This window comes from Dama dama, chromosome 9 (genome assembly GCF_033118175.1).
Source record: "Dama dama isolate Ldn47 chromosome 9, ASM3311817v1, whole genome shotgun sequence".
Classification (NCBI taxonomy): Eukaryota; Metazoa; Chordata; class Mammalia; order Artiodactyla; family Cervidae; genus Dama; species Dama dama.
The window spans coordinates 10,854,893-10,873,264 of NC_083689.1; the positions used below are offsets into that span (position 1 = coordinate 10,854,893).

The following is an 18,372-nucleotide window of genomic DNA, read 5'->3' on the forward strand; positions in this document are numbered from 1 at the left end:
TCTAGCCAAAAGGTGTGGTACCAAGAAATAAAGCCCTTGGAATGTGGCCACTGTTCTCTTTCTTTGTAGAACTGGACTCTGGTACCCAGGGGCTCTGCATCCACCCCATCATTTTCGCGACAACAATCTTCCTCTTAATGGAAAGCAGGGTCTCAAAGAAACATCACTTTGCTGACAAGCAAAGCTTCTTTACTTATTACTAAGTAATAAGTAATTACTTTACTTATTACAAAGTTTTACTTTCCATATTACTCAAAGCTATGATTTTTTTCCAGTAGTCACTTACAGATGTGAGAATTGGACCATAAAGAAGGCTGAGCGCTGAGAAATTCATGCTTTCGAACTGTGGCACTGGAGAGCATTCTTGAGAATCCCTTGGACTGCAAGGAGATCAAACCAGTCAATCCTAAAGGAAATCAACCCTAAATATTCTTTGGAAGGACTGATGCTGAAGCTGAAGCTCCAATACTTTGGCCACCTGATGCAAGGAGCCAACTCATTGGAAAAAACCCTGATGCTGGGAAAGACAGAAGGCAGGAGAAGGGGACAACAGAGGATGAGATGGTTGGATGGCATCACCAACTCTTTGGACATGAGTTTGAGTAAGCATTGGGAGTTGGTGATGGACAGGGAAGCCTGGCGTGCTGCAGTTTATGGGGTTGAAAAGAGTCAGATACTATTTAGCGACTAAACAACAAAACCTAAGAGGTGTTTGTCCACCAATGTTTCAGTACTTTTTCACAACAGCCAAAAGGTAAAAGCAGCCCATAGTTTTCATCAGTGGATGAGTGGATAAGTAAAATGTGGTATGTCCATGTGCGTGTTCAGTAGTGTCTGATTCTCCTCTGTCCTTGGGGATTCTCCAGGCAAGAATACTGAAGTGGGTTGCCATTTCCTGCTCCAGGGGATCTTCCCAACCCGGGGATTGAACCCATGTCTCCTACGTCTTCTGTATTGCAGGGGGATTATTTACTGCTGAGCCACCAGGTATGTCCATACAAAGGAATAATATTTACCCTGAGAAAGGCAGGAAAGTCTGACCCATGCTACAACATGGATGAATCTCGAAGACATCATACTAAGTAAAATAAGCCAGTCACCAAAGGACAAATACTGTATGATCCCACTTCTGTGAGGTCCCTAGAACAGCCAATGTCTTAGAGAAAGAAAGTAGAACGGTGGGTGCCAGGGCTGGGGTTCGGAAATGGGATGTTTGTGCTTAATGAGGATAGAGTTTCAGCATGAGAAGGTGAGCAATTTCTGGAGATGGACAATGGTGATGGTTGCATGACAATGTGGATGTACTTAATGCCACTGAGCTGTGTATTTAAAAATGATTAAGATGGTGGGAATTCCCTTGTGATCCGGGCTTTCATGCTGAGGGTGTAAGATCCCCAAAACTGCCCAGTGCAGCAAAAAAAAGAAAAGGTTAAGATAGCAAATTTCATGTTGTGCATTTTACAATAATAACAACAATACCATGCTGTGTATTTTACAGCAATAATTAAAAAAACATGTTGTGTATTTTACAATAATGATACCATGTTGTATATTTTATAATAATAATAAAACCATGTTGCGTATTTACAATAATAATACCATGTTGTGCATTTTACAATAATAATAATACCATGTTGTGGATTTTATATTAATTTGATAATACGATAATAATGCTAATAGTGATGGAGGTTTCCCAGGTGGTGCTAGTGGTAAAGAACCTGCCTGCCAATGCAGGAGCCACAGGAGCCGTGGGTTTGATGCTTGGGTTGGGAAGATTCCCTGGAGCAGGAAATGGCAACCCACTCCAGTATTCTTGCCTGGAGAATCCCATGGACAGAGGAGCCTGGTGGGCTACAGTCCAAAGGGTTGCAAAAAGTTGGACTTGACTGAGCAACTGAGCACACACAGAATAATAGTAATAGCAATAGAAGAACTTTTCTCTCAAGACCAAAGAAACTATGGAGCCTGACTCCTGCTGCTAAAATTACTCTGGACTTGAGAGCGGGCCATCGGAGTTCCCGCACTACCCCAGATGGCAGAGTCAGCTTGCCCAGCCAATCATCCCCCAGCCAGCCGGTGGCTTGCCCATCCCCTTCCCAAAATAGGCCTAGAGGCTATTTTGGTACAATCTGTTCTCTCATAAAATGAGATCCCAGAACATTCGTGCTGGACTGCAGGGAGCTGGCTTTCTACCAGCAGCCGGCAGGTGATAGATGAGCCAGAGCAGACTCTCTCTGGGGACTCTACAGAGCTGGCTTTGTGATCCAACTTCAGTGGCTCCTGCTGGTAGTCCTAGGAAGAAACTGAGGGTCTGAGAAGGGGGTTCACGTGCCCAAAGCCACACATCCTTGAAGGTGAAAAGACAGGATAAGAACAGGTCTGAGAAGCTTCAGAGCCTATTCTGGCTTTCCTTTTCTTTTTGATTAAGTAGAATTCTCAGCATAGGTCCTGTGAGTTTTGACCATGATCAAAAATCAGAACAGTTCTGCCCCCCTCTCCCCCTGAAACTCCCCTGGTCCCTTCGATGACAATCTCTCCTCCCACTCCTAGACCCTGGTACGCACCGATCTGTTTTCTGTCTCTATGTTTTTGCCTTTCCTATAGCATCCCAGGGGGCTTCCCAGGGGACTAAGTGGTAAAGAATCTGCCTGCCGATTCAGGAGACACAAGAGTCGTAGGCTCGATCCCTGGGTCGGGAAGACCCCCTGGAGAAGGAAATGGCTACCCACTCCAGTATTCTTGCTTGGGAAATCCCAAGCACAGGAGAGCCTGACAGGCTACAGTCTGTGGAGTCACAGAGAATCGGACACAACTTAGTGACTGAACAATAACAACAGAACATCCTACAAAGTGAGCACACAGGATGTAGCCTGAGTCTGACTTCTTTCAGTGAACAAATGCATATGTGATTCATCCACATTGCTGCATGTGTCAAAAATCCGTTCCTTTTCTTGGCTGAGTAGTTTTCCATTGTACGATCGAGTCATCGTATGCTGTTCACCCACTCACCAGCTGAAGGGCATTTGGGATATTTCCAGGTTTTGGTGATTACCAAAACCAGCCACTATAAATATTTCTTGTGTGAACTTGAGTTTTTGCTTTACTTGGAAATGGGATTGCTGTGTTATATGGTCAGGGATGTTAACTTTTATATGAAACTACTGTCTTCTAACTGTCTTCCACTAGCAATGCATGAGCATTCCAGTGGCTCCAAATCCTTACCAGCATATGGCATATTGAGTTATTTTTATTTTTCTCACTCTAAACAGTGTTGTATTCATTTTCTAGGGCTGACTTAACAGAACACTATTCACAGTTCTGAACACTGAACTGTTCAGTTGCTCAGTCGCTCAGTCATGTCCGACTCTTTGCGACCCCATGGACGGCAGCACTCCAGGCTTCCCTGTCCATCACCAACTCCCAGAACTTGCTCAAACTCATGTCCATCGAGTTAGTGATGCCATCCAACCATCTCATCCTCTATTGTCCCCTTCTCTTCCTGCCTTCAATCTTTCCCAGCTTCAGGGTCTTTTCCAGTGAGTTGGCTCTTAGCATCAGGTGACCAAAGTATTGGAGCTTTAGCATCAGTCCTATAGATAGGGTGACTTAACATAAATTTATTTTCTGACAGTTCTGGCAGCTAGACATCAAGGTGTCAGCAGCACATTTGGTTTCTTCTGAGACCCCTCTCCATTTCCTGTAGATGGCCATCTTCTCCTATGGCCTCACATGGCCTTTTCTCTGAGCATGTCTGAGTTCTAACGTCCTCTTTTCTAAGGACACTAATGTCACACATCTATTCTCTTTGGTGAACTGCTCAAATCTTTTGCCCATTTTTTATCAAGTTTTTTTCCTTATTCAAGTTTGTTTTCCAGCTTTATTGAAATGCAATTGATGTATAGCTAACTGCACACTAGGGCTTCCCAGGTGGCTCAGTGGTAAAGAATCCGACTGCCCATGCAGGAGACTCAAGAGACCCAGGGATTCATTCCCTGGGTTGGGAAAATCCCCTGGAGAAGGGCTTGGTCACCCACTCCAGTATTCTTGCCTAGAGAATCCCATGGACAGAGGAGCCTGGCAGGCTACAGTCCATGGGGTCACAAAGAGTCAGACACAACTGAAGCAACTTAGCATGCACACACACCTGACTGGTATATAGCTCCATGAAACCATCACCATAATCAGGAAAGTTAAGACCTCCATCACCTGGAATTTTCTTCTAGTTCATTGCCATCCCTCCCACCCCCACCCCCATCTCTCTCTCTCTCTCCCCAAGCACCCATTGACTAGAAGTTATTATAGATGAATTTGCCTTTTCTATAATTTTTTATGAAGGGAATCATCCCATATGCATACTTTCTGGTACAGCTTTTTCCCCCATCACAATGCATTTGAGGCTCATTCGCGTTATTGTTTGTTCCTTTTTATTACTGGACACTATTCATTCAGTTTGTTTCTTTTTCTTTTTGGCCACACTGTGTGGCATGTGAGATCTTAGTCCCCCTATCAGGGAGCACACCCAAGCCCCCTGCATCAGAAGCATGGAGTCTTAACTGCTGCACCACCAGGGAAGTCCCCATTCACCTTTTGATGGAACTTTGTTCGTTGTTTCCAGTTTGAGGTTATTATTTAAAAGCTGCTATGAATATTCATGTCCATGTCTTTGTGTGGACACATATTTTAATTTCTGTTGGACAAATACCTAGGAGTGGAATGTCTGGGTTAAAAAGTAATTTTTAAAGAAACTGCCAAACTTTCTTAACTTTACTTTTTAAGAAACTGCCAAAGTGTTTTCCAAAGTGGTTGCACCATGTTATATTCCCACCTGCCATGTATGAGAGTTCCAGTTTCTCCATATTCTTGCTAACACTTACTGTGGTCCGTCTCCCTAATTTTAGTCCTCTAGGGGGTGTGAAGTGGGATCTTTCCACCCATTTACCTGATGGCCAAGGATATTGAGCATCTTTCAGGTGTTTATCTCTATGCCATCCTGTGTATTCTATATGGCAAAATGTCCACCCAAATCCTTTGCTCCTTTTAAAATTGAGTGGTTTCCTTGTTAGTGAGGCTTAAGAATTCTTCATATATGCAGGATCCACTCCTGTTATCAGGTGTGTGATTTTCAAAGATTTTTTCCTAGTCTGTGGCTTGACTTTCATTAACTGGGTTTTGCACAGAGTCTTAGCTGCAAATCCCAACCATTAATCCCATTAATCATCCAACCTATTTTGAAGGGTAGTGATAGTCATCATCCTCTTTTTCCCAAGCAGCAAACAGGCTTAGAGAAGGGGAAGCCTGATGACCTACAAATGGAACAGTGAGGATTAAACCCAAGTCTACCTCATCCAAAACCCCACAGACTTCACCCACTGCCTCCATCTCCCCCTGGTGACTAAGGACTAGCATGAGCTTCATTCTCCTAGAAATTCCATGTGTCTCTAAGTTTACAGACTCCCATTGTGCCCTGAGGCCCAAAGAGCAAGAATGAATCAAACAAGCCATCAGGATTCTTTCACAACAAATTTATTTGCTGATCCTTCACGCTGAGCCTCGACAGACATGCAAGAGGAGGAATTTGGGGGCCCTGCAGCCTCAGGACCCACCAAGCTCCCGGGCATCACCAGATCAAGGCACTTTCCCAGTAATTGGGCAAAACCTGGGACCCCAACAACCCAAGGCCTATGTGACACAGCCACAGGCTGATGCCCTGAGCATGCCCTGAGCACCCACATGCAAAGAACAGTCCCAAGCCGGCCAATTCTGGGCCCAAATCCCACCTGAGACTGGCCATGCCCCACCCACCTACCCCTCTCGAATACCCTGGTGACCTAGGCTGAGGTGGAGGTGGCCAGGAGGGGCGCTCAGCTCCCACCCGCCTTGCTGTCCCTGAATCAAGTTCCCAGCCTGTTCAGTAGCAGCACGCGGTTTGGCACATAGTAGGCAAGTCTTTGTTGAATGACTGAGCGAGCGGCAACGAGGATGCCAGCACTGAGGGAGGTCTCATGGAGCTTCTGGAGTCCAACAGTGAGTGCTTGAAGCCCCTGGACTAGAGCCAGATCTTGGAACCCCCGCCTGGCCAGCTGCATTTCTTTGGTTTAGGGGGCAACCTGAAGCCAAGGATCAGAACAAGCCTCCCCTACCCTTCCACGCTCTCAAGTCTGGCCTAGACACAGCTACTGAAGGCCTCCTTTGTTCCAGGTAACTTGTGGGGTTCTCCAAGCCACAAACGCAAAAGATCTAAAACGCAAAACTGTTTTTTAAGCACGATGAACCTCCATCAAGGCCTCACCTCCTGACTGCATTGTGCTTCTGAGCTTACAAAGCTGGTTTGTCAGGTCCAGCCTCACATCTGCCCTTGTATACAGAATGGGGTGAGGGGCCGCTATACTGATGGGCACGCAGGGCTCAGAGCAGGTGGCAGCTTGCCCAGGGATGCCCAGGAGAAGTTGACAGGAAGAGACGTGGAAATCACAGCAGCTACCTTACAGCAGACAGTAAACATCCATCAAATGGATGAGCCTCAACATGGCTTGAAATTCTTTCAGAGTCAAGGTGTCATTTTAGGGAGGGAATAACAGGACCAAGAACATAACTGCCAGGGTTACCGGTCGGAGCTATTGCTGGGATTCTGTGGACTGCTCCCCCAAAGCTGTAACTCTATGGGGACCTGGCAGAAGAAGAAAGGGACTCCCATTCTTATAAATGCCCTTCACCCCCCATAACTCATTTAACCCCCCACACCAGGCCCGGAGGGTGGGCTGATGGCCCCAGTTTGCAGACAGGGAAGCAAAGGCCTGAAGAGGGGAGAACTGAGCCCAGGTCCTGGGTCTGGATCTTCTCCCTGGTGCCCTGAAGACCCCCTGGGTTGCCCCCTAATCCGCCTTCTTGGTCTTCTTCTTCCTGGAGCCCTCACTCAGCTCCTCCTTGGACTTGGTGGGCAGGGGTGAGTGTGGGGAGCCAGGCCCGCTGCCACCCTGGGATCCACCGTGGTTGTTATGGTGATGGTCGCCCCCTGAGGCCGACCCAAACAGCACGGGGCAGACGTAGGCTTCCAGGACATCAAAGGGGGAACTGTGGGAGTGGGTGGCCGTCAGGAACACCTGAGGTGGGATGACAGAGGGACAGGAGACAGCGAGAGAGCCAGCAGGAGGAGGAGGCAGAAGCAGATTGGGATGGGGGGATAGAGAGAGGAGATCAGAAAGTCAAGCGCAGAGGGAGCCTAGACTCAGATTTCTGGTGGCATGCACCCCTAGGAAGGTGATCGATTATCCTGCCTTTTGCAGGATGCAAAGATTTTGGTGCTTAAAATCCCAGCCAAACCGGAACAGTTGGTCGCCTTTTCCCCAGGAAAAGGCGCACACCTGGGCTCAGAGAGGAGCTATGCTTGGTCTGGGGTCACTCACTCCCTTCCTCTATTCAGTGTGGTCCCCTCCTAGGGAGCCAGCAATGAAGTTCCCCAGCTCCACGGGGCAGGGAATGGTGTGTGGCCCCAAAAGACCTTTCCTGAGTAGGAAGTGACTCCAACTCAAGGCCTGAGGGTTAGACCAGCACCATTCCTAATCCAGCCCGCTCTCCATGTCCAAGGCACAGAGCCCCCATACTCCAAACAGACTCCATACTCTCCTGCTTCCATCTTGGCCTTATGGGGTCCTCTGCTTGGAAGACCTTATTCTGCTCACTCTCACCCCCTCCTGCTGGACACTGATCTTCTCACACCCTCCTCTCAGGCATGAAGCTACTGACAAGCTCCTCCCCACCCCCAACCACCTCGACTTTAGGGCTGTCCTTTCCCCAGACACCCCAAGGCTATCAGCCCAAGTTTCCCATCCTCAGCCCAGGAAGCATGGGTCAGCATTAGCCAGGATGGGAGGACTTACCTTACACGATACCATGAACATGGTGAAGATGAAGATGAGGCTGGCTTTGGACACTGGGAGCCAGCGGGTCTGCTGGAGGGTGAAGAGGATGGCTCCATACAGGCTGGCCTTGGTGGGGCTGGATGGGGTGGCTCTGGTTATCCGGAGGGTCTAGATTGCTCAGGGCTTTGTTCCTCTGGCCCAGAGCCCCTTCTCCACCCACCCCTGCTGTGCCCAGCTCCCACCCCAGCTTCTCCGGGGTGCACAGTGGGAAGATGCTCATGTGACATGGACGAGACGGTACCTTCCTGTGCAGTAAAGAGTTAACTTGGTGCAAAGAAAGCTCTCTCCTCTGGCCTGCTCTTGAGAGGTACCCATGAAGTTCTGCCTGATAGGAATGTCTTTGTTCACCTAGGGACTCTAGGTCATACCAGATGATAACGATGTGATTTCGGGTGGGGTCTAGGGCCGCATGGTATCAGCTGAACCTCTGGAGGGACTGGAGACTGAGGTTGGCCATCCAAGATGTCAGTTAGGTCCATGTGACCAAGCTCCAGGAAAACCCCTGAACACCAGGGCTTGGGGGAACACTACTGGGTGCCAATCTTAAATACATACAGTCACACATGGATCCTGGGAGCAATAGGTGCTGTTCACACAGCTCCTTGGAGAGGGGACGATTGGAAGCTTTTCTCTCCCTGGATGCTATCCCTTGTGCCTTGTGCCTTTGCCAGTTTTAATCTGTTCCCTTTTACTCTAATAAACTATAACCCTAAGTATAACAGCTTGGCCAAGTTCTATGCCTCTTCCTAGCAAATCATTGCACCCGAGAGTGGTCTTGGGGACTCCTGAACAATGCACTCCCCTGGAATGTGGGATTATGACACACAATTATTATTGATTTTCCTTTTCTTCTTTGAAGAATAGGCTTCCAGTATTCTGACTTGCCCATGAGCTAAGTGTGTGAACACACCTCTCATGAGGATAAAATGAGACAATGCCATGTTTTGCAACATATGACATGGGAGGTTGTTTTCACTGGCACATGTTGTTGATGTTCAGTTGCTAAATTGTGTCTGACCCTTCACAATCCCATGGACTGCTGCAGCATGCCAGGCTCCTCTGCGCTTCACTATGTCCCGGAGTTTGCTCAAACTCATGTCCATTGAGTCAGTGATGCCATCCAACCATCTCGTCCTCTGTCATCCCCTTCTCCTCCTGCCTTCAATCTTTCCCAGCATCAGGGTCTTTCCAACGAGTCAGCTCTTCACATCAGGTGGCCAAAGTATTGGAGCTTCAGCTTCAACACCAGTCCTTCCAGTGAATATTCAGTGTTGATTTCCTTTCTGATTTAGGACTGGTTTGATCTCCCTGAAGTCCAAGGGATTCTCAAGAGTGTTCTCCAGCACCACAGTTCAAAAGCATCATTGGCATATAGGTGAGTCTTTTAATGTTGTCATATTTTAATGGCAATAGCTTTATGGAAGAAAATTCAACTAGCCTGATCCTTTCAGGTGTTTTAAAAATGTATTAGACTGACGCTGAGGAGAGTCGGTGGCTGCTGAGGGCTGATTGAGTCTGATCTCTCCGACTGAAGAGCGTGGCGTGGGACCCTGGTGTGGGCTTCACACACATACCTCTAGATTTTATCAACACAAATTTCCTGAGGTGGAAGATGTAGTGATGGTGAATGTAAGGTCCATTGCTGAAATGGGCGCTTATGTCAGCTTGCTGGAATACAATATCGAAGGCATGATTCTTCTGAGTGAGTTGTCGAGAAGGCGTATCCGTTCTATAGACAAACTCATCCGAATTGGCAGGAATGAATGTGTGGTTGTTATTAGAGTGGACAAAGAAAAAGGATATATTGATTTGTCAAAAAGAAGAGTTTCACCAGAGGAAGCAATCAAATGTGAAGATAAATTTACCAAATCCAAAACTGTTTACAGCATTCTTCGTCATGTTGCTGAAGTCTTAGAATACACCAAGGATGAGCAACTGGAAAGCCTGTTTCAGAGGACTGCCTGGGTCTTTGATGACAAGTACAAGAGACCCGGATATGGTGCCTATGATGCACTTAAGCTTGCAGTGTCAGATCCATCTATTTTGGATAGCTTAGATTTGAATGAAGATGAACGGGAAGTACTCATTAACAATATTAATAGGTGTTTGACCCCACAGGCTGTCAAAATTCGAGCAGATATTGAAGTGGCTTGTTAAGGTTATGAAGGCATCGATGCCGTAAAAGAAGCTCTGAGAGCGGGTTTGAATTGTTCTACAGAAACCATGCCCATCAGGATTAATCTGATAGCTCCTCCTCGGTATGTAATGACTACAACCACCCTGGAGAGAACAGAAGGCCTCTCTGTCCTCAATCAAGCTATGGCTGTTACAAAAGAAAAAATTGAGGAAAAGAGGGGAGTCTTCAATGTTCAAATGGAGCCCAAAGTGGTCACAGATACAGATGAGACTGAACTTCCAAGGCAGCTGGAGAGGCTTGCGAGAGAAAATGCAGAAGTGGATGGAGATGATGATGCGGAAGAAATGGAAGCCAAAGCTGAAGATTAACTTTGTGGGAAACAGAGTCCAGTTTAAGGAACACAAAGCAGCCTTCCTGGCTATAAACCCTAGACTTAAAAGTTTTCCAGTATCGAAAACTTCAAAGCTGAAAATTTTTTATTTCTAAGTATTTAAATGTTCCAACAGACCAAAACATGAAATGTCCTCCTAAATGTTAGCTGTTTACACACAGTAGCTCCAACACCTTGAGCATTTTTTTAAGGGAGTGGCCTGATTTCACTAGAGACATATCTTCAAGAAGAGACATAAATTGGGCTTATGATTTCCATTTCTGATATCTCCAGATTGGCACCCCTTTGTAGTTTAGTGCCTCCATGAAATTTACCAGAGGCACCCAAAGCAAATAGTTCCAACCTTTCTATATAAAAAGTATCAAGCAAACATTAAATAAATTTCTGGGATATTAAAAAAAAAAAAGTATTAGACTAAATGCCTCATGGGGTCCTGGCTTGAGTCCTGTATATGACCATCTGGTCTTACCCTTTTTTTCCACCTAACCCCAGCCACACTCCCCACCACACCCTCACTTCCCACCCAAAATCTGTACCCTGGCCCTGAAGAACCAGGCAGAATCTTTTCTGACTTGATAGTTGGCAGATGCACTGGCCTCCGTCCAGAGTCTCCTTTGCCAGAAAACTCCTACTCAATCTTCAAAACACATTTCATAGGTGTTGAAGGAGTGTCTTATCCCCCTGAAGCCCTGCCTAACCCCTCAGTAGTGTCAAGGCTCCGCCTCTGAGGTCCCCCAGCCTTGGCCTCTGGAAGCTTCTGGAAGGAGAATCAGGGGACCAAGGCTTCTCAGTTACCAGAGTATCCAACCCAGGGTCAGGCCCAGGGGGTGGGGAGGATGGGATACTCACAAGGACATGTGCAGAATCTCGTTGGTTTCTGGCTTCCAGACCCCTCGGAGCAGCTGCTCAAGGTTGGACATGAGAGTGACACCAGAGCCTGTGGGACAGGGTACTTCTGAACAAGCCGGCCACCCCCAGCTTCCCATTCTTCTTGGCTGAATTCCCAACAAGAAGTTGCTGGAGTCTTCTCCAGAGGAATGTTGAGCCTAAGGTGTTGCAGGTGGGGAAACTGAGGCCAAGAAGGGACAGTCTTCCCAAGGATCACAAGGCATATTCAGAGCAAAACCAGCATGAAGTAATGGGGGTCACATCCCACCTGCAAGATATGTCTTGATCAAATCTGGATTGTCTGCCCTCATGTTTTCAATCCAGGATCTTGAACTGTACAAGAGGCTTCCAGAGGGCTTCCCAACCCCAGCCTCTCTCTCCCCTTGGGTTCTGAGCTTTCAACCTTTCTTGAGCCACTTGCCCTCTGGAAGGCATGTTGTACCCCTGGGGAATTTTCTCTTTAGTACAGGCTTCCTAGAGAGACAATAAGGAGACCCATATCAAGATTTTTGGTTGAATTTCCAGAAGAATCTTCCCATTTACTTCAAATGCATTGGCTAAAGAGGCTTAGACACTCATTGAAGGCGTGGTTGTGCCCACTGAGTTTGCTTCTGGGGAGTCTTTGCCCCAGAGAGGCATTTGGCAATATTTGTAGACATTTTTTATTTCGCCACCGGGGAGGGAGCTGCTACTGGCAACTTGTCAGTTGAAGCCAGGGATGCTGCTCAACATCCTGTAACACACAGGACAGCCCCCACCAGAGCGTGATCCAGCCCTCAGCATCAGATGTGCCTTAGGACCCTGGCTCGCTGGAGGGTACTCCTGGGCATTTGGGAGTACCCACTTTGGTGGGCAGGAAACAGGAATACAGAGCTTAGTGGTATTTAGCACCTGCTCAAGCCTTCTTTCCCTGCCTTCTTGTCACTCCCTGGCCCACCTCTGCAACTGTTACTGTTGAACTGTCTATTTCTCCTTTAACTTCCCTCAGTTTTTGCTTTATGTATTTTGGTGCTCCGTTTTTAGGCGCACATGGGACTGATGCTGAAACTGAAACTTCAACACTTTGGCCACCTCATGCGAAGAGTCGACTCACTGGAAAAGACCCTGATGCTGGGAGGGATTGGGGGCAGGAGGAGAAGGGGACGACAGAGGATGAGATGGCTGGATGGCATCACCAACTCGATGGGCATGAGTTTGAGTAAACTCCAGGAGCTGGTGATGGACAGGGAGGCCTGGCGTGCTGCGATTCATGGGGTCGCAAAGAGTCAGACATGACTGAGTGACTGAACTGAGCTGAACTGATGTTTAAAATGGTTATATCGTCTTAGTGGATTGATCCACCATTATAAACTGTCCCTATGTAATTTTAGTAACTTTTTTTTTTTAGTCTTAATGTTTATCTTGGTCTGCCTGTTAGCATAGATAGAGGAGGGGGAAAAGGAGGGCTTCAAAATAGTTATGAATGTGAATGTTGAATTCAGAGGACCTGGTGTCAAACCCCATCTGTGCCCCTGTAACCACATGACCTTGGGCAAGTAATTTCATTTCCTTCCTCATTAGAAAGGGATGATGCTAACTTTCTGCTAAGGAAGAGTCAAGTAAGATGCACAAGGAGCTCAACTCAAAACTTACCCTGGATTGGGGATCTTAACCTAGAGTCTATGAACCCAGAGAGGAAACAGAATTACATTTTCATTTTCACATCCTTCACTGAAACACAGCCTTTCCATTTATCATGAAGGGAGGCAATTACCTTGGCAGGATTTGCAAGTCTATGACTGTCATCAACAGAACTCATGGATTTTTTTTCTTTTCACATTCTCATTGTTGTAGATGGTTTCAAATACCATTTGTGCTCAACACTGCTTCAAGAGCATGAGACTTATTAGAAGTCAGTGGAAGGTCTGCTATTTAATCACTAGTAAATATGCATAAAAGGCTTCCCATGTGGCTCAGTGGGAAAGAATCCACCAGCCAATGCAGGACACACAAGTTTGATTCCTAGATTGGGAAGGTCCCCTGGAGAATGAAATGGCAAACCACTCCAGTATTCTTGCCTGGGGAATCCCATGGACAGAGGAGCCTGGTGGGTTATTGTCCATGGGATCAGAAAAGGTCAGACACGACTGAGTGACTAAACAATGAACAACAATAACAAATAGACATAAAACTACTAAAGCCTATTTTTGAACACTTTATAACTACTTTAAAATAATAGGTTTCCTTTATTCTCCTATATATTTTATGTCATGCACTTAAGAAAACATAAAAAGGTCTGTAGGCTTTACTGGGCTGACAAAAGGGCCATAGTCCACCAAGCTTAACAGGGGTATGATTTCCTCTCTGTGAGGCCCTTGACAACGCCTGGAGACATTTCTGGTTGTTGCTCTGGTGGCAGGTGCTACAGGCATCTTCGTGGGTGGAGGCCAGGGATGTGCTCAACCCCCTACAACGCACAGGACAGCCTCCACACAGAGAAAGGTCCAGCCCCACATGTGAGTTGGGCCCCAGTTGAGAAATCTTTCTCCAGAGGCATTAGCTATCCTTGCTTCATTGTCCTATTTACTTTTTTTTTTTTTAATCTCTTCTGAACTTGTCACAATATTGCTTCTATTGTTTAAGTTCTGGTTTTTTGGCCCCAAGGCATATGGAATCCTCGCTTCCATATGGGATTGGCTCAGATGGCTGATGACGGCCACTGAGAAGCGACTCTCAAGTGGGGTGACCTCCCTTTGTCCTGATCACTGTCCTGCTTACCTTTGACCCACCCAGTGGCGATCATGATGAACCACCCATGGTGGTAGTGGTGATGGGCGTGATGGATGCCCACGGCGATCTTGCGAACTCTCACCACCTCCTTCATGGCCACAAAGACGAGCTTCACTGGCAGGAAGCATACACACTTGTAAAAGAGGTCCAGCGGGCAGAAGAAAATCAAGTACCTTTAGGGAGAGAATGCCAAGCATCAGGGGGAGACAGACCCTGGGGGCCCTCGGAGACGAGCTTGTGTCCAGACTCAGGACAGCTGGGTGGAGAGGGTGGTGTCAGGGCTAAGTGTGGAGGTTTGGCTGGCGGGTCCTAGTTCCTTCCACCTCCCAGGTGGTGGGATCGCCCTGCCCACCGGCTCTGCTCCCCCACATCCCGCCAGACCCGTGACGCTCACCAGACTGCTGAGGCCAGCAGGATGCTGGAGTTGTTGCTGAAGTAGTCGATCACGGGCTCCCCAAGGAGCAGATCAGCCAGGATGTAACTCCCAAAGCAATGCAGCATGGCACACAGCCAGGACGCCATGGGGTGTTGCTGGGACAGCTCAACTGCTCCTGAGGGGCACGGGGGTGTCCCCACCATCACCAAGGTGCTGAGGGCATGCTTCACCATCATGCCCTCTGACCAGCCCACCCTAATTCAGCCGCCTTCCCATATTGTCCGCCCAAAGCCCTGCAGTTCATCCATTTACAGAGGAAGAACCAAGGCTCAGAGAGACTGTACACATGTCCAAGATCACACAGAGAGAAGGCAGAACCAGGTTGGGGCTCTTTCCTCTGAGCTCAGAGAGGATGATAATTAAAACAAATCATATTTAGCAGGTCTTCCCTTATAGCTCAGTTGGCAAAGAATCCACCTACAATGAGGGAGACCTGGGTTTGATCCCTGGGTTGGGAAGATCCCCTGGAGAAGGGAAAGGCTACCCACTCCAGTGTTCTGGCCTGGAGAATTCCATAGACTCTAAAGTCCATAGGGTTGCAAGGAGTCGGACACGACTGAGCGACCTTCACTTTCACTTTCATATTTAGCAAGCATTCCTGGGTCAGAGGTGGTGATGGTGGTGGTTTACCCATCAAGCTGTGTCCGACTCTTGTGATCCCACAAACTGTAGCCCATTAGGCTCCTCTGTCCACGGGGTTTTCCAGTCAAGAATACTGGAGTGGGCTGCCACTTTCTTCAACAAGGGATCTTTCTGACCCAGGGATCAAACCCGGGTCTCCTGCATCTCAGGCAGATTCTTTACCGCTGAGCTATCAAGAAAGCCCTCTCAGACACTGGGTTTTAGTGTTTATAGGAAGGACTCATTAAATCCTCATTGATGACTGCAGCCAAGTGATCACTCTTATTATCCTACCCAAGGAGACTGAAACTTGTTTTGTTTTGCTTGGCCATGCCTCTTGGCTCATGAGATCTTAATTCCCTGACCAGGGATTGAACCCATGCCTCCTGCAGTGGAAGCGTGCAGTCTTAACCATTGGACCACCAAGGAATTATGAGGAGACTAAAGCTTGAAGAGGGCAACATGCAGCTGAGAACGTCTGACGCAGCTACTCCTGCCTTGGGCGGATGCCAAGATCCCCATAAGCCTATACCTGTACCTTTGGTCTTTCCTTATTTAAAAGAAAAAGAAAAAGTGGGTGCAGTAAAATATACATAAAATGTGCCATTTTAACCATTTTAAGGGTATGGTTCAGTACCATTAAGCACACCTATGTTATTGCACAACCATCCCCATTATTCATATTTATAGAGTTTTCACCTCCCAAAACTGAAACTCTGGCCCATCAAACATTAACTCCCCATTCTCCCTTCATCCCAGCCCCTGACGCCTACCACTCTTCCTTCCATCTCTCTGAACTTGACTATTCTAGAGATCTCAAGTAAGTGGAATCATACAGCATCTGCCATTTTTGTGCCTGGATCCTTTCATTTTGCATAAAATCCTCAAGGGTCATCCATGTCATAGGATATGTCAGATTTTTCTTCCTTTTTAAGGATGAATAATATTTCACTGAATGTGTCTACCACCTTCTGCATATCCATTCATCTGTCAGTGGACATTTGGGTTGCATACAACCTTTAGCTATTATGAATATGGCAGGTAAGAACAAGACCATACAAATATCTGTGAGTTCCTGCTTTCAATTCTTTGAGGTATAATTCCAGATGTGGATTTGCCAGATCAAAGGTTAATTTCATTTTTAACTTTTTGAGAAACTTTCCCACTGTTCTCCACAGCAACCATGCCATTTTACATTCCCACCAGCAATGCACAAGGGTTCCAACTTCTCCACTTCCTCGGTAACACTTACTGTTTTGTTTTTTAGGACTAGCTATCCTGATGGGTGTGAGGTGGTATCTCATTGTGGTTTTGATTTGCATTTCCTTAATGACTGGTGGTCTGGTATGCCCATCTCTTTCATAATTTTCCACAGTTTATTGTGATCTACACAGTCAAAGGCTTTGGCATAGTCAATAAAGCAGAAATAGATGTTTTTCTGGGACTCTTGCTTTTTTGATGATCCAGCGGATGTTGGCAATTTGATTTCCTCTGCCTTTTCTAAAACCAGCTTGAACATCTGGAAGCTCACAGTTCACGTATTGCTGAAGCCTGGCTTGGATAATTTTGAGCATTACTTTACTAGCGTGTGAGATGAGTGCAATTGTGCAGTAGTTTGAGCATTCTTTTGGATTGCCATTCTTTGGGATTGGAATGAAAACTGATCTTTTCCAGTCCTGTGGTCACTGTTGAGTTTTCTAAATTTGCTGGCATATTGAGTGTAGCACTTTCACAGAATCATCTTTCAGGATTTGAAATAGCTCAACTGGAATTCCATCACCTCCACCAGCTTTGTTCGTAGTATGCTTTCTAAGGCCCACTTGACTTCACATTGCAGGATGTCTGGTGAGTGATCACACCATCATGATTATTTGGGTCATGAAGACCTTTTTTGTACAGTTCTTCTGTGTATTCTTGCCACCTCTTCTTAATATCTTCTGCTTCTGTTAGGTCCATACCATTTCTGTCCTTTATTGAACTCATCTTTGCATGAAATGTTCCCTTGGTATCTCTAATTTTCTTGAAGAGATCTCTAGTCTTTCCCATTCTGTTGTTTTCCTCTATTTCTTTGCATTGATCGCTGAGGAAGGTTTTCTTATCTTGCCTTGCTATTCTTTGGAACTCTGCATTCAAATGGGAATATCTTTCCCTTTCTCCTTTGCTTTTCGCTTCTCTTCTTTTCTCAGCTATTTGTATATGCAGGTCAGGAAGCAACAGTTAGAACTGGACATGGAACAACAGACTGGCTCCAAATAGGAAAAGAAATATGTCAAGACTGTATATTGTCACCCTGTTTATTTAACTTATATGCAGAGTACATCATGAGAAATGCTGGGCTGGATAAAGCACAAGTTGGAATCAAGATTGCTGGGAGAAATATCAATAACCTCAGATATGCAGATGACACCACCATTATGGCAGAAAGTGAAGAACTAAAGAGCCTCTTGATGAAAGTGAAAGAGGACAGTGAAAAAGCTGGCTTAAAGCCCAACATTCAGAAAACTAAGATCATGGCATCTGGTCCCATCGCTTCATGGCAAATAGATGGGGAGACAGTGGAAACAGTGTCAGACTTTATTTTTTTGGGCTCCAAAATCACTGCAGATGGTGATTCCAGCAATGCAATTAAAAGACACTTACTCATTGGAAGGAAAGTTATGACCAACCTAGATAGCATATTAAAAAGCAGAGACATTACTTTGCCAACAAAGGTCCGTCTAGTCAAGGCTATGGTTTTTCCAGTGGTCATGTATGGATGTGAGAATTGGACTGTGAAGAAAGCTGAGCGCCAAAAAATTGATGCTTTTGAATGAACTGTGGCGTTGGAGAAGACTCTTGAGAGTCCCTTGGCCTGCAAGGAGATCCAACCAGTCCATCCTAAAGGAGATCAGTCCTGGGTGTTCATTGGAAGGACTGATGCTGAAGCTGAAACTCCAATACTTTGGCCACCTCATGTGAAGAGCTGACTCATTGGAAAAGACCCTGATGCTGGGAGGGATTGGGGGCAGGAAGAGAAAGGGATGACAGAGGATGAGATGGCTGGATGGCATCACCGACTTGATGGACATGAGTTTGGGTGAACTCCAGGAGTTGGTGATGGACAGGGAGGCCTGGCGTGCTACGATTCATGGGGTTGCAAAGAGTCAGACATGACTGAGCGACTGAACTGAACTGAACTGAATGGCTGGTGATACTGAGCACTTTTTTCAAA

At 46.5% G+C, this 18,372-nt stretch overlaps 1 protein-coding gene and 1 pseudogene across 1 annotated transcript in view; one reads left to right on the forward strand and one right to left on the reverse strand.

Annotated features, from left to right (window-relative positions):
- Positions 1-5,507: 5,507 nt before the first annotated feature.
- The window catches only part of TMEM38A (transmembrane protein 38A), a 34,173-nt gene continuing 21,308 nt past the window's right edge, over positions 5,508-18,372 (reverse strand). The window contains exons 2-6 of the mRNA XM_061149942.1: positions 14,499-14,655; positions 14,093-14,277; positions 11,297-11,384; positions 7,878-7,995; positions 5,508-7,100 (exon numbers count right to left, since the gene is read on the reverse strand). Coding sequence (XP_061005925.1) covers positions 6,873-7,100; positions 7,878-7,995; positions 11,297-11,384; positions 14,093-14,277; positions 14,499-14,655 — 776 coding nt within the window. The 3' untranslated portion in view covers positions 5,508-6,872. The remainder of the gene's footprint in view (positions 7,101-7,877; positions 7,996-11,296; positions 11,385-14,092; positions 14,278-14,498; positions 14,656-18,372) is intronic.
- LOC133061518 (eukaryotic translation initiation factor 2 subunit 1-like) lies at positions 8,483-10,823 on the forward strand (annotated as a pseudogene).